General features: G+C 47.4%; 1 protein-coding gene across 1 annotated transcript; it reads left to right on the forward strand.

Moving 5' to 3' along the window:
- Positions 1-5526: 5526 nt before the first annotated feature.
- On the forward strand, positions 5527-16107 carry hlfa (HLF transcription factor, PAR bZIP family member a). Its single transcript, XM_040155827.1, has 4 exons — positions 5527-5687; positions 6766-7125; positions 14700-14914; positions 15861-16107. The coding sequence occupies exons 1-4, from the start codon at positions 5573-5575 to the stop codon at positions 16074-16076; spliced, it is 906 nt and encodes a 301-aa protein (XP_040011761.1). The 5' UTR covers positions 5527-5572; the 3' UTR covers positions 16077-16107.
- Positions 16108-16651: the final 544 nt, after the last annotated feature.

Here is a 16651-nt window from a genome sequence, read left to right on the forward strand (position 1 = left end):
CCGTCTTTTTATGTGTCCTTGACTAATTCTGCCGCAGCGATTCCGGGGCATGCTGCTCCGTTCAGCTGACCGCCTTCATACAAGACATGTTTTGTTCGGTTCATACGTCACAGTCCCCCCCCCCCGCATGTTACAAGCACCCATCGTCCCTTCGCAGCGGCGCAGAGAGACAGAGGAACGCTCTGAAGTTCATCCGTTTACCTGCAGGTGACCCATCGTTGCGTGGACTCTGACCTCTGACCTTTGGTCCCACGGCAGCTTTCAATCACTCGTCTGTCTTACGAGTAGCATTCCGGGTCCTTTTGTCGCAGCACCAGAAATAGCCGTTGCCTCAAGGGAAGTGTTGAGAAAAGCAGAACTGCACAGTCTCTCCTCCTACCATGAGTGAATTTGACCATTTTCTCCCTAGAACCTGCTTTGATTAGTTATGTCACCGGCACTTTTTTGCCAAACATTTGTGTTTAAGGACCTGACGCCAAATGTAAAGACTCAATTAAACTTGGCTTTACAGATATTTGTAATTTGGCTGATATTTGGAGTCTTTTCACATAGTGCTATTAGATCATCTTTGGGTTGTGCGAACATATGCAGGACACTCCGTAGGTTTTAGTGGGCAGACAGAGGCAGACTGACTGAAATGATACTCGCCGGGACATGTTCTGTATCTCGATGGGGCAACGGGGTCAAAAAGAAAAGCACACTTTTGTTTTAGAATGAGTTTGGTGGCGTATTTTTCATGATTGAAAAGCAACAACGACAACAAACCCCCCCTCCCCAGCATTTGTTAAGAGAACCTGGCTGCTGAGGGTAAAGACCGGTGGGCTGATGACATATGGGCTAAACCGAACATTTAAGAGTTATGGAAATATGAATATTCGAGATGCCGGAAAAGGAACGAAATGTTGTTCCTTCCACGCAGCAACGCATTGCACGGTTACCTGTTTTAACAAAAACAGAAAACGGAAAATTCGTTTCTGCAAGTGGATTTTTCAGAACATAGATGATGCATAAAGACTCCGTCGGCCATTTATATCTAAGTCAGTCAGTTGATTGGAGAAAGCCTGTGAGATGAGGAAAAAGCTCTTTATCAGGATAAAAACTGATGCTTGTATCTTTTTTTCTGTCCTGTGCTATTCGGTGTCTCTTTTAAATGTTGCACATAAACACACGTTTCAGAGTATGTAGATGTATATTGTAATGAATGATGTTTTTCTTTAACTTTTGTGTACATGTCACCAGAAGACGCCTTGATCTTAATATACAGCAGCGTCTTTTAATACCATTTGAAAAGGGCCTATAATAAAAGTAGCTAACTTTAAGGGGGGGGGTAAAGTTAAGAGTATGACTGGGCAACACCCCCACGGAGAGTCCCGGAGAGCCTCATTAAGATGCGAGATTTGAAAGGGAAATTCAAAAACGGAGCAGTGTCACGGCGTGAGGCGTAAGATCTGTGGTTTGTCGTGGACACGGGGACGGTTCCGGGTGAAAGGATTCGACCCGGCGTGGTCCCAGTCCACGTCTGCACAATCAGCTGCTATCATTAGCCTTTTTTCATATATCTCCTCAGGCAACTGGCTTTTTCTTCAGCTTGTCATCTCTGTTGTTTTTCTTTTTTTCTTCGCGCTGACGACACAGGCCATTCAAAACAAACGACCGTGCAGAGTGCAGGGAGGATTTAGAACCACGACTGAGCCTCCGCTACTCAAGACGGCATGAGTTTCCATGTGCCGCGGCCTGCGCAGATAGAGCTGCGGTCTGTCAACACCCGTTGGCTGAAAGTAGGTCAAGTTTAGATCCACGTCATTCTTCACCGTGGCGCTACAGCCGCCGGTTTCCTCACTGCTCAGATTCACGGTTGAATACAGCAGCTTTTTTCGGTCATGTCGGTGGCGGAGACATAAACCGTGTGCGAGACGCACAAATCGTCCAGCCTGAAATTTGTCACGTCCCAGTGGTTCTGGAGAGTTCATGCATATTTATGGACATATGTCGTCCGACGGGAGGAAACCGTACCAGTCAGGAATCTATTCTGTCTCCAAATGAAACTGCTTTGTTCATAAAGAAAAGGATACTGGTCTGACTTTCAGAGCACGTTTCAGTCCAAAGCAGAAGTGTCATAAAAATGTACTGTTACACTGAGAAAAACCTACTAAATGACTGGTCGAATCTATTCTTTTTTTACGTCTTGACTCTGAGTGTTTGGTTCTTTTTTATTTCCATTACACTGCATTTTTTATTGGCAGTCTTGAGTTTTAATTTTGACACACGTCTTTGGTCGGTTTTAGAAAAAAAACAACCAAAGGACGTAACGATCTCTTACAGGTGACGTGTAAGTGGCAGCATAGCAGCCTGTCAATGGGCCTGTCCGTCACTGATCTTACATGTTGACACACCTGCTCTAAAAAAACAAAAAACCTTGCGACGTTGCGAGTGCGAGACCATTACGTGGGAGCGAACTGAAACAGGAAGGCGTTTGGTAATAGGCTAAAATTTCAGTTTGCGACAGGCAGGACGTTTGACCGATGTGTCTCAGTGGGAAACGCGTGGAAACTACTCAGTCGCTCTTTTGTTTGAAACCTGTGAAGAAAACCGCAGAATCTTTTATAAATCACACAGGTCGCAACTTCCCCGATCACACACTTAACCACCTTTAATCGTATTTTATTTATTTTATTTTCTTTAAAAAGGCGTGTTGTCACGGTTTTAGGTTTCAATCTGCTCACTCATCCCTTCGTTCATTCATTTCAGTTGTTGCTTCGTACGTGTTCTGATTCCCCGGCACCTGCACCCGCCGGCCTTTCCAGCCCTTGGAATCACCTCACCTGCTCCTCCTCCCCGCTCACCTGCTCACCTGATCCCCATTCCCTCATTAGCTCCCCGGTATACATAGCGGTCCCTCTGCACCCTGCCAGGTCGCCTCAGCTTCCCGGCGCTCTGTCCTTTGCCCGTCTGCGTTTGACCCCGATCGTGTTTTGGGCCTGGCCCTTGTGTTTTCTTTGGATTCTGCCCCAGCCTGACCCTTTGTACCTTGTTTGCCTGCTCGGTTTCTTTCTTCTTCTTCTTCGTCTCAGTAAAGACTCTAGTTTTACATCTGCAACCCGAGTCATGTGCTCTGGTCTCTTTTCTGAGCCAATGCTGCAACATTATGACCCAAGTTTGATTAATCACGTCCACACTTTCATATTTGAGTACGTAACTATCACCGTAACTAGCATGTCTGAGTAATAATTGTCAGATGAACTAGTTTGTACAACAACTCCTTCAATTACTGTTCTCACATTTGAGACTTTTGTATTAATTGTTACATTTGAAATACAGAAATATGAAGCTTTTCTTTTTTTTTTCAATTTAAAATTTAATGATAATAGACCCTCGGAGGTGTCTCATCAAAAATATAGCAGATTTGTTTAATGACCAGCAGAGTGTTATTTTTGTTTTGTTTTGTTTATTTCATCTCATTTATTTACAAAAACTACTATTGAAATAAGTAAAGTTTATCTTATAAAGTTTATATCTATCTCTCCATTGATACTTTTATGCATAATATCCTGATAGTGTTTCATGCTTTGTGTTCTTTCTCCATTATATTTGGTTTTTGTATCGTGTATGGTTTTGCAAATGAAGCATGTTTATGATCATAGATAATATGTTTATGATAATAAGGCTATTTTATCTTATGAGATAAAATAGGATGAAATAGACCTTTTCTCATAAATAATTTTGTGCCAAAGATGCTTGGTGTGTGTGTGTGTGTATATATAGTAAAATCACTGGTGGAAGAAGTATTCAGATCCTTTACCTAAGTAAAGGTACCAATACAGCAATAAAAAATAATTTAAAAAAGAGTAAAAATACTCCATTACAAGCAAAAGTCCTGCACGAAAAATCCTACTTAAGTAAAAGTAGATAAGCACTGGCAGTGAAATGTAGTTAAGGTATTAGAGTAAAAGTAGTGGTTTGGTTCCGCTGAGTTATAGATTATTATACATGACGTCAGTAGATGATTGATCCTGATGCAGCATTTTACTGTTGTTAGCTGTTACGTTTTACTGTGTATACGGGGACACCAGGTAAATCTGACGGGTAGTGGGAGGATTAATGGGAGAGAAGAGACTTTTTCACTTGTCTTTGATTTTTTTTTTTTGGTGAAATATTGGATCATTTGAGCATTTTATTACTGAAATGAAACCATGGGACTCATAGACATCTGAACTGAGATCTGCTTCTTGCAAGACGTCACAAGCCACAGAGGATGTAAAACCACTGGTTTGATCTTCAACAGTGTGTTTTTATTTTAAAATCCTGTTTATGTTCGTCCAAGAAGTAACATGGAGCGGAAGCATAAAGTAGCAAAGTAATAATGAAAAACCTACAGAAAGTTGCATCCATGTTACAATATGACAAATGTACAGTAAAAAAAAACTACAGGACAGAGCTTCAGCATTACTTTGATTCCAGTGTTCCAGATAACTCAGCCCCGAGAGAAGAAACATGAGGGGAAAAGGTCGTGCAAGTAAAAGTCAACCGGGGCTGCGACTACCAACTGTTTTCACTATTGATCGATCTGCTGATTTACTTTTGCAATCAATCAATTAATCGTTTAGTCTGTCAAAGGCCAAGGAATTGTTTTTAAAGCCGAGGGGGACATCTTTAAATGTCTTGTTTTGCTCAACCAATGATCCGAACAAATATTGAGTTTACAGTGATGCACGACGCGAAGCAGCAGATCCTCTCATTTGACAGGTTGGAATCAGAGAACATCAGGCCTCTTTTTGGTTTCGCTATTTTTTTGCTTGAAAATCACTAAAACTATTGATCGGTCATTAAAAAAAAACAGTTGATTGTTTTCTGTCGACTTTATTGACTTACAGTTTCCGCTCTGAAGTTAACAACAGAAGGCTGATTTCTTTTTTTTGTGTGTGTGTGTTGCATGACAACATTACTCATCAACGTTTTATCGCAGCCCCAAAGTAAAGGTGAAGGTGGTTGTAATGGGACAGGACTGATGTATTGTTGCTCTGCTTTCTCCGACGGTCAGCGAAGGCAGCCCCCGTCACTCCGAAGCCGGGCGTTTTTGTTTTTCTCTCTCTCTCTCTTTTTCCCACGCCGCGTGAACGCAGCCGCGGGGAGGCGTGCCCGCCCTCCCGGTGCTTTGACGTCAGCGGCGCCCGTCTCCGCACATGGACGGAGGAGTGCAGACGCTCCGCCACCTCCGCTCCCTCCGCCCTCGTCCTCCAGCTATTTGTCAGCCAGCCTCAGCGACAGACGGCCAGCCGCTCACCGTCCTGTTGCTGCGCGGAGCGTCCCGTCTTCTCCCTCCGCAGCCCGGCGTCCTTTTGTTTTGTTTTTGCTTTGCGTCGTTTTGTTTTTCCGTGGTTTGTTTGTTTTGTTTTTTGTTTTTTTCCTGTTTTTTTATTTATTTTTTATTTTAATTTCCCCTCCCTCTCTCCCCGGTCTCTGTGGATCTCCGACCGGCCGGCCAGCGAGTTCGGTCGCGTCTCTCTCTCTTTTTCTCGGGGGGGGGAAATTTCAGTCTTCGCGAGCTCCGTTCTCCCGTTGCCCTTCGAGACGCATGGAGAAGATGGCCAGACCGCTTCCTATAAACCCAACTTTCCTGCCGCCGACGCACTGCGTGCTGAAATCCCTGCTGGAAAACCCGCTGAAGCTGCCTTTCCATCACGATGAAGGTACCGTGCTTTTCTTCACTTGCCCTGCATGTGCGCCGACGGGGGGGCTCTCGGCGCCTCTCCGCGGCTCGTTGTTTTTCATCCTGCGGACGTCCGCGGTTTTGACAGACAGCGCGCGAGCGAAGGGACACGGGTCAGCCAAAGCCACCGAGAGGTGACACCCCCCCCCCCGTCGCCCCCGGCCCCCCGTCGCCCCCGTCGCCACTTAATAATCTACGATCTTTGGTTGGGAAAAAAAAAACAAACAAACAAAAACGCCCCCAGTAATCTCAGTGGTCGGGGGGCGGCAGAGAAGCATAAAAGGGGGTGAGGGTCGTGTCGGCCGAATGTTGGCCGAGTGTCGGCCGAGTGTTGGCCGAATGAACGCTAACGTATTTTCTACCCGTGATCTAAATTGGCACAACGCGGACCGGTTTGCGCGTGTTATTGTTGCGACTGCGCTGTTTTTTAGCGCGGAGGTTTTTTTAATAACCCTCTTTAAACCCTCCCATGTTCAATGGGATTTATATATTTAGTGATACCACAAGGTGTCGATAGAGGGCGTCTTTTTTTGGTTGCTTGCCGTCCACCCTCTGCTTTGTATTGTTGAATGTATCGAGTGTCATCACATCGTCCCGACACGAAGGGGAGATGGGATTTGTGATCTTAAAGTGTCAGTTCGCCCAGAATAACAACATTTTCTTCCCCCAGCAGCCATGAAGGTTTTTAAAATATCCACGGTTAAGACTGAAGTGCAATTCAGGCGAACAGAGTTTTTTTGTTTGTTTATGCTCGCAGCATCTACAGGTTACCCACCAATACGTCTAAGGAAATACTGAACCCAGAGTTTTCAGGGTTTTTTTTTTTTAGCCTTTTTGTTGAAAAAGTTTTAAAAAAAAACGCCAAAAATTCCCAATAATTATTTTTTCCCCTTTGGTAAATCGGTTAAAGTGACCCTTTAAGATGAAACCCCTGGCGTACTTTTTATTTATACACGTGCACTGACCCGTGATCCTCCTCTGCTGTGAGACAATGAAATGACTGTGTGTGTGTGTGTGTGTGTGTGTGTGTGTGTGTGTGTGTGTGTGTGTGTTCACAGGATTTGGGAAAGACAAGGAGAAAGAAAAGAAGCTGGACGATGAGAGCAGCGCGGCCAGCCACCCACAGTCGGCCTTCCTGGGCCCGACCCTCTGGGACAAGACCCTGCCCTACGATGGGGACAACTTTCAGCTGGAGTACATGGATCTGGAGGAGTTCCTGTCAGAGAACGGCATTCCCGCCAACACAGCCCAGAGCGACCAGGCTCAGCAGGCGGCTCAGCCACCGCAGGCCCCTCTCCAGCAGGCCCCGCCGCCGACCCCGCCCACGCCCTCTGTGGTGGACCTCAGCAGCCGCGCCACCACCTCGGTGCACACGGGCATGGCGCCTCAGACCTGCCTCCGCAGCCCCAGCACAGCAGGTAGGAGGCACCTGCACGCAAGGGACACGCACATGGGTTCGCACGCTGGTTCACGCCTCCTCTGTTTCAGGGGAGGCTCCGGGGGCATACGCTGCTGTTTGCTCACCTGCTACACACACACACACACGCACACACACGCGCCTTCCGTCCACCATTAGAGTTTTCTGTCAGCCCTGAGATGCCAAGGGAGAACAAAGATCCTGGGGTTTTGAGTCCCTGCGTCCCTGAACGCATCGGCTCAGGGGTGCCTTAGAGCTGCTTCTTATTTCGCTCCCGCTGCTAAGCCTCTCCTGGCCAGAGCATTTAACAGCCCTGAAGTGGACTTTAGAGTCTCACAGGACAGGCTCAAGTCCAAGAGTGCAGCAGAAAAGGCTCTCTGCACCGACTTCATCTGCCATGATTCACGTTTATTATTGTGGGGGTTTTTTTGTTTTTTGTTTTTGTTCTGTGGTAGTAAAGGTGTGTCGTAGTTTGATTTTTCCGCTAACAGTCGCTATATAAACTATTTTATTTCCACCACCATGAGCTCCCTGCAGGGTGCGGTGATTGCTGATTAAAAGTTAGTCAAGAGATGAGGCCCGTAAACTACTGCATCGTGCTGGACTTCATGCAGCCTTCGCCCTGCGGCGCAGACGCGACGAGGTCCGTTTTTGATGAATTTTTTTTGAGGTGTCATTCAAACGACATTTCCATGTGGGAAAACCTCCAGAAAAGGCAGCGTTATGAACCTTTTTTTAAAGCTGACACAGACGTATTATTTCGGCACCGGGTTCCAGTGTTCCGCCGATCAGACGGAGCTATTTGTAACGGAAAATCTTATTACTGTAATGAACCCACGTCGAATAAGCACTGGGTATTCAGACTGGATCATTAAACTGTGTAGCCGAGTTTGTCAAGCTGCTGCCAGACACTATTTTGGTTTTCAATCCACCAGACACCAGAACGAGTCAAATCGTTTTAAAGGGGCCGACTTTCGCCATAAACATAAACGGAGCGAAACTCCCTGCAGGCCAGACCCGACCGCGGCGCCGGAGACGGTTAGTGTTTCACATCCAAACTCATCGCAAATGGGCTGCCGGCAGTAGATCGGACGATACGGGACGGATAAACAGATGGAGTCTCGGGAGGGTCACGGCGTGTGTGTGATGGTGTAAACGCTCTGTTTCACGTGTGTTTCACCTGTAAACACTGGGGGAGGCGGGCTCCTGATGGAAAGCCACACGTGTACTGTTCCGCTGAAGACTTTTTTTTTTTTTTTTTTAAGGTGTGTGTTAATGGGCCAGTGAGTCAAATACATTCACATCAGGTCATTACCGATCACTTAGATGCAGACCAACCCTCCGTGCAGTTGTGCGTTGATCCTGGCGACGATTAAAGACTTGACAGCTTGGATGAGAATGGAGGATGAACTGTGGTCGATCACCATCCCGTCGGCCGCTCCGCCTGCCATTTGGCAGCCTAATTGCGTGAAATGCGACCGGTCCCGTTTGCTCCTTGTCGGGCGAAGTCGTCCGCGACCTCTCCCCGAGAGAGCCTCCAAACGGGGCAGTCCCCTAGCAAGCGCTGCGTTGGGTCTGCTTGAAGATCTCCACAGCTGGTGGGCCGCCACCGCAAAACAAACACTTCCTCTCGGCGAGCTGTGTCTCATAGTTTCAAGATTAGGAAGGAAGAAACCTTGATGAAGGATTGTAAACAACGTGTGTTACATGCACTCCAATGTCTTTTAAATACATCCTATGACGCCCAGTCTTAGCTCTAGAATTTTAGGACATGAGCGAATGTCTTCCCAGACTCAGTTTGCTTCCACCAAATTTTTGAAATGATACCTTCCTCACATTCAGTCTTATCTGTCCAGGCGCGGAAATCACAATGTTCACCTGTGTCCAGACTGAAATTAATCAGGGCTTTTTACATAATCGTCCAAAAAGCGTAAGTACGTGATTAGATTACTGAAAGTCCAAATAGAAAGTCAGTTCCTCCAGCACTAGTTCGTCCGAAGGAGGACGACCATCAACCGAAAGGGAAAAATCAGTTGCGTTCAGAAAAACGATCAGTAGTTTGTCTGTTTCTTCATCCACGCCTCCTAATGTCAGTCTGATTGTATACTCAGTGGGATGTTTACATTTATAGCAGCCTAATAATGACTCTGCTTCCGTGAGTGTAGTGGTGTGTGTGTGTGTGTGTGTGAGCTGGCCTCCCACCTGCCCAGCTCCGCATCGCAGTATGAAAACCGTGCAGCCAAGAGCGGCATCTGACAAACGTGTTATTTTGACACCAATTGTGAAAACTGTGAAAAATGCCCATCACAAGGTCCCGGAGCCTGATCTGAAGTCTGCAAATGGCCTGTTTTTTTCTGACCGAGAGTCTAAAATCTTTTTTAAAAAAAGACCAGAGAAAATCAGACGAATCCTCACATTGGAGAAGCTGGAACCAGATAATGCTCGATTTTATTTGCTTGATAAATGGTCGAGCAATCAAATTTCACTGATTGACCAGTTGACTAATTGATTGGTTGATTTAATTGATCGCCAGACGTCTCTAGTCACGGTGTTATTGTAGGTCATGCAAGCTGGCCCAGGTGCAGCAAAATTTAGCTACATGTGCTGAAAAATGAATGGTGGCTTTGCGTCTGTTCCTCTGGAACTGCTGATACGACCGAACATACCAGGAAGTTTGCACACATGTACCTTGTGCCGGCCTAACGCTGACTGCTCCTACAGAGAGCTGTGCAGTCCTAGCTCCGACCTGAGAGCAGGGCAGTCAGATCAGCGAGGAGGTGCATCTCTACCGTACTGTTGGTTCCAGAGGGAGCGCACATGTGCCTTACGTGCAGAGGCAGAACCTCAGCGCGCGCGTGCGTGCGTGCTGTTTGGGTCTGTCTCTGTCTGCGCCTTCGTATTTCACGTGAACGCGGCTGGGGTTTCCTGCAGCGTGCCGGGCCATGTGACGGACACATGCAGGCACCGTGTGCAGCTCTGAGCTGCAAACGGGGGGCTTGTCACGGCATGAACCTGCCCGCCTTTCCTCTTCTCCTTCCTCACCCCCGTCTCCCTCGGTCACTCGCTCTCACTTCCACCCTCCCCTCTCCTCTCTCCCTTTAACACTTCTCCGCTTCCCGTCGAGTCTTCCTCTCCCGCCCTCGCCGGGCTCGGCTCCGACGCAGGCCCGGACTCGGAGCCAAGGCACAGGCTGTACCCTGCAGAGATCACATGGACTCGGGTGTGCTTTTGTCACGTGCGTGCAATGTTGTTCCAGCTCGCCGAGTCTCATCTCATCTAACCCTGCCGCTCCGCCGCCGCCGCCGCCGCCACCCACAACAACCGCAATCCCTGTGTGCCTGCGCTCTGCTCGCGAGCAGTACGGCAGGCAGCTGATCGCATTGTTATCACTGCCGACCAAAGAATGAGAGAGCGGCCGTGGTGTTTGGTGTTTTCTCTGCCCCGAACGGCCTTGCAGACGTCGAGGGTCTGTGTCAGGGTCTGTTCAGGAGGCGGACCCCCTGCTCTGTTGGCGGGGGCCAGAAGGGAAGTCAGATGTGGAGGAGGTCAAAAGGTGTGTTGTGGTGCATTCCAGAGCGTTAGCCAAGGAAAGGTGGCTCAGAGAGAGACATAAATCGGCACAGTTGCGGAGCTAAACACGGAGTTCATATTTTTATCGACATGTAGAAATAATTGAGTGCAATCAGCAGTCAGTCAGTACTTATCAGGACCTGCACTCGGAGGAGTATATCCTTTTTAATTTTATCTCTCCCATTGTTGTAGTAGCCAGTTTCCTCTGGCCTGGTCTCTTGCAAGCCGATTAGCTTCCCTCTCGAATGTCTCGTCATGTGACCTGTGGACGGGACCAGCCTGTCCCGCATGAGTGACCTGGAGGAATGAAGTCCCCTTGAGTTGAAAGTCGTGGGAAAAAAACAAAACAAAACATAACAAAAAACAAAAACCTCTGCAGCATGCAGTTGATACATTAGTCAGACCACAGGTTTGCATCCTGCACGCGACGAAGTACAGTATTAGGCTGAGGACCAAAACCAACGACCTGTCAGTCCGTCTCTCAGCGCTCTCTTACTTCATTCCCTCTGAAGATGTAAACCTTTTTAAAAACTGTCACGGAATTGTAGTTTCATATTTTAAAAAAAGTCTCAGTAATTTACGGAAACAGCTGAGCACTGTGGGTTTTTTTTAGGCAAACGTTACTCAAACGAGAGGAAAGAGTGCATGTGTTGGGGGCTACTTTCAGCAGCAGATTAATCCATATTGGTGCTCTAGTGAGTATTTGGGGCAGCAGGACGGTGTGTGTGTGTGTGTGTGTGTGTGTGTGGGACTGGGTCAAATAAACCACAGTGTTTGTGTTCATGGTGATGAAGGAACGTGTCGCCAGGTGCAACAGTGCGGCTCACTGATGTGTGTGTTTTCTAGATTCTGGACAACATTGGAGCATCTATGGCACAGAGGAGTAAGATGTATCGAGCTTTGGATTTTTCACACTGAACTTCTTAGTGGGATCCATTGATCATTGGTCTTTTCATGGGGTTTTCTGGACAAGAATAAAATACAGAATATCACCTTTCAGGTGGAGAAGTTCGGCCCAGTTGCGGTAGTCTGGTTAAATTCTGAAACTGTTTTAGATCCGACTGGAAAGGGAAAACAACCTTCCGCCCTTTGGGCCCCAGCTGCGCTCTTTGTCCTGTGTTACACCCAGGTCAAAGTTCGAGGCTCCGTCCGCACACACAGATAGCACCAACAGCCCCGCTTATCGCTAACCGCGGCATTATCAGTCACACAGAGGGGTGATAACACGCAGTAACTCCGATATGATCATCTAGCGTGACACCAACCTGCGGCCGGTGGTGAGTGTTAATAGATAAGAGCCTCACGTCTGATTCAAACTAGTTCCAGGGGTATTCAGTCCAGGCACCTGCGTATTCCGGCCTTCACGCGGCTCCGTGTGGCTCAGCTCGGGACTACCTTTCCTGGTTTGTTAATATTAAACTTCCTGTTCGGGGGGTGGGGGCTTATTTGTCGAATCCACATTCTCCCACTTTCTCTAGCCCTGGAATGCGTCGTACATTAGCCGAGCACATTACAGGTCAATGAACGGGCATGCACGTCTACTTTTAGCCCCCGTGATCATGCTACCGTGTTTTTAACTCCATTCATTAGAGAGATCAAAATGGCCGGTGAAGGCGATTAGGACGAGGAGGGCTATTTTCAGGTTTGAGCGCAGGCACCGAGCAGATTGTCGAAGACAGCCTCTGGTTTTAGGTGGTAAGAAGCTTGCTGTCTGGCAGCGCTCAGTCTGTGAATGGTGAGGCGTTACGCTGGGCTATGCCAGTCTTAGCTTTTGGACCCATTACCTCTGCAATAAAAAATGTGGTGCAGAGGAGTATTTTCCAGTATTGCCTCGATTGATCGATCGGGTTTTTTTCGTCTCTGAAGTGACCCAAATATTCAATTTACTGTCATAAATGTCAAAGAAAAGGCTTCAAATTCAGACTTCTGAGAAGCTAGATAGTGATTAATCGCTCGTCAGAACAGTTGCCAATTAATTATCCGTTGATTGATTGAATCAGCCAATCATTTTAGCCTTGGAAAAATCATGACGTTTTAAGGGCGCTTGTGTGCAGGCCCGGATGTTAAACCTCAGTATAGAAACGACGCGTCGCATTAAACCAGTTGCTGAAAGGCACAAAAATTATCGGCGGCAGTTTTGATAACCAGCGAGCAAATTGAATAATTAGTCAAACAAATAATGCCCCAAATTCCAGATTCACAAGTGTGAAGATCTGATGCAAAACGGGCCATTTGAAGACAAACGGTTAATCAATTAATCAAGAAAATAAACATCCGATTAACGGATACTGAAGGTAATCCTTAGTTGCATCACTGCTGGTTGTGGTCCAGTAGCACGGAGGAAGAAATTCAGTTGGTCAACTTTATGTCTTATTTACTCTAGTGCTTCAACAATTAATAGAATAGTTGATCATCAAAATAATAATAATTAAGATCAGTTAATTATCTTTCTTTTTTTTTTTTTTAAGAACAGTTTTCTTTTGGTTTTGGACCTGTGGTCGGCCAGAGCAAGATTTTCACCCTGTTCTGACATTTCATAGACTAAAACCATTAATCATCTTAACCGCGAAATTAATTTGCGGATCATTCAATTCTGAAATCAGTTGGTCAGATCTGATCCCGAGTCTAAACTTTCCCAGTTTTATTGAGGCAAAGCTCTTGAAACCTTTCGGCTCCTTTTTTCTTAAATGAAAACAAACACGTGTTGATGTTTCCTTAACTTAAAATCTTAAAAATAAAGTCACTGTGTTGTCATCTGATGAAAGAGTTTCAGACCACACCCAGTCCTGCCTGCGCCTAGTGACCTGCAGCATCGTCCGCTGAAGGCATAGATGGGAAACATATGTCTGAGTAAGTTGTTTGTAGTTGTTATGTTCTCGCTGGGGAATTTTTCCACATTTATGCTCGGTTTTATGAGGTGATAATTAGATGGTTTAATAGCTCCGCATAGTTTTTCAGGAGAACACTGTGTTCAGTGTGGGCAGAGAGATTTCATTTCCCTCGGTTCTTAACGGACCAATCGGGGGCGCTTGAGATTTTTTCACGTCTCTGACGAAGAAGCCCGTCGCTTCGTCCGGCCAGGGCGTACGGACAGCGCGGACTGAACACAGGCCACCTGTTTGTTTCTGATCTGCACACAGAGAGCAGTCAGAGCTGGGTCCGATGGGGCCCCTTCTCGATTCTCCACCGCAGCCAAAAGCAGCCCGCCTGTGTACACTCCGACCGAAGGTCAGCGGTGTTGACGGCCCGTCGGGGCAGGCTCACAAGCACAGGAATCTGGGTCACGATGTACGAGCTGCCAAGCGGATCAGCGGCCGGTGGAAATGCCCCGCTGCACTTTGCTGCTTTCTGTCGTATTCCTAGTTGTCGTGTTGCTTTGTCGAGGTTTTTTTTTTTTTTTGGTATCGGGGAGGGAGCGCAGGCTTGGTTCCTATCACAAAACAAGTCAGTGCTGGTGTGATGAATCACAGAGTAATTGTTCCATCTAGGCCGGCTAATAAACTGAGTCGACCTCCACCGGTCGGCCCTGCAGCTTCGAGACAACCAGAGAAGCCTTGCTCGGCAGCCCTGCGGCAGTTCCCCGAGGGGCGGATCGCCTCCGGGCGGCGTCGGAACAAAGTCTGGTGGTCTGAGGTCAGCGGACAGGGGCTGCTGATACCTGCAGAGCCTGAGGATAAGGCAGTTGATTTGTTAGTGTGTGTACACCTGTGTTCTAAAAGCTTGTGTGGTAGCACCACCTGCTGGTCAGACGGGGAACACGCCTCTCTGTGCAGACAAGATGTTGTTTTTCCAGAGAAGTAGTCACTCGGGCTTCTACCGGCATTTCTTCAAGGATCAGCCCCTCGAACATACGAACATGTGAGCTCATTAGAGTTGAACTCGGAGGCGCTTAGAGTTTGGTTCCTGCCGACCTCGACCGCTTCCAACAAATATTCAGAGCCTCTTTTCAGGCCTGACTTTGCGCTCTTGCAGGCAGTTGCTAATGCGTGTTCTTTTCCTTTGCAGCGCTGCCCTCAGCCCGTGACACCCCGAGCCCCATCGACCCAGAGTCCATTCAGGTGCCCGTGACCTACGACCCCGACCCGGCGGACCTAGCTCTGTCCAGCGTGCCCGGCCAGGAAATCTTCGACCCCAGGAAGCGCAAATTCTCCGCCGAGGAGCTGAAGCCGCAGCCCATGATCAAAAAAGCCCGGAAGGTCTTCATCCCCGAGGACCTGAAGGTGACCTGCTGCTCTGACTCGGTTTTAGCAGGGGTGGGAGTGTCAGATCTGCTGTTGGAACCTGTTGTTATGTAAACCGGTGGGGCGTCTAAGGCAGGTTCAGATCTGATAGGCTGGCAGACCCTGGACTAAAGGCCAAACAAGCTGCATTTTCAAATGGGAGGAATGGACGAAGTTGCAAAAAACAGAGAGAGAAAAAAAGCAAATCTGAATAATGATGGAACAGAAGACTGCAGCTGTTTTTTATCTCGACCCAAACCTGTAAATAACCTCAACATAAGTGAATCGTAGCTGAGTTTCTGCCTGTTCTGACTGTTCTGATGACGATTGTTTAATTCTTATTTTATTTTAAAACTGATCAATACTGAACTGGTAGAAAGAAATCTGGTTTATAAGAAAATAGGAGATGAAAAGAAAAAAGAAAAAACAGAAATCAAGATTATTTTTTCAATTAAAATTTAGTGCTGAGACAAGACCCGAGTTTCCGTATCGATGTCAAGAGAGAACATTTTCTGACCCTTCACTTTAAGTGTACATTTAAAAAGGCCGCCCCCCCTGTGAAGCAAAATTCACAGGGGGGGCGGCTTGAACACTTGAAATGTCAGTATTTTCACACTTAAAATTCACCCCAGGATAAAAATATAGATCTGCAGTAGCTTAACAATAATTCCTCAGCTTGAGTCAAAAAAATTAAGCTCCAAGGTTTTCAACAGAGGGTCTCTGGCCCCCTCCGGGCCGGAGGAATGGCAGAGGTCTGTGAAATCTGATGGCAAACCACCAGAGCGGATCAGACCTACTACATTCATTCACGTAAACCGATGTTTTGGGCGTTTTCAGGTCGGAGTTTGCTCAGTAGCTGTAAAACGGGCAACTTTTGTCCGTGGGATGGACAAAGGTTGTCGGTAATTCGCGACGGAGCCCTAACCCGTCTGTTTCTGCTCTTCAGGACGACAAGTACTGGGCCCGGCGCAGAAAGAACAACGTGGCGGCCAAGCGGTCCCGGGACGCCCGGCGGCTGAAGGAGAACCAGATCGCCATCCGGGCCGGCTTCCTGGAGAAGGAGAACGCCGCTCTCCGCATGGAGGTAGCAGACTTGAGGAAGGAGCTGGGCCGCTGCAAGAACATTCTGGCTAAATACGAGGCCCGACACGGGCCCCTGTGAGCCCCCGAATCCTCCAACCACCACCACCAACCCCCCCGCCCCCCTCCTCCCACCCCCCCCCCCCCGAACCCACCTTTCCTCCAGTTTGAAGGACAATGTGTATCTTTTGGTGGCACTGCCTCCCTCCTCCTCCTGTTCCTCCTCCCCTTCCCCCTCCCCCCTCAACCAACACACACACACACACACACACACACACCTTTTCATTTTGACTTCTATCATAAGCTTCGATTTGTCTGTTCCTTCTCTTAGTTTTTGTACACATCGTTCAACTGAATATATATATACATATACATAGATGAATATAATATATATATATATATTTACACATACGCATACTTCCCACTTTAATGTACTGTGAGGAGCTATGAGCCAACCCACCAGCTGAGTCCCCCCCACCACCACCTCTCACTTTGGAGAATTGATGCCATGCTGTTTGTTCACTTTCATACCAATTTTATACGTGAGATCAGGTCTTAAAACTGTTGTTTTTTCCGTTTCCCTTCTTCTTCTCTGTGTTATGAACATGTGACATGTCGGAACCTGCCCCCCCCCCCTGCCAAAAAGAAAAAATCTGG

Source organism: Xiphias gladius, chromosome 3 (genome assembly GCF_016859285.1).
Source record: "Xiphias gladius isolate SHS-SW01 ecotype Sanya breed wild chromosome 3, ASM1685928v1, whole genome shotgun sequence".
Classification (NCBI taxonomy): Eukaryota; Metazoa; Chordata; class Actinopteri; order Istiophoriformes; family Xiphiidae; genus Xiphias; species Xiphias gladius.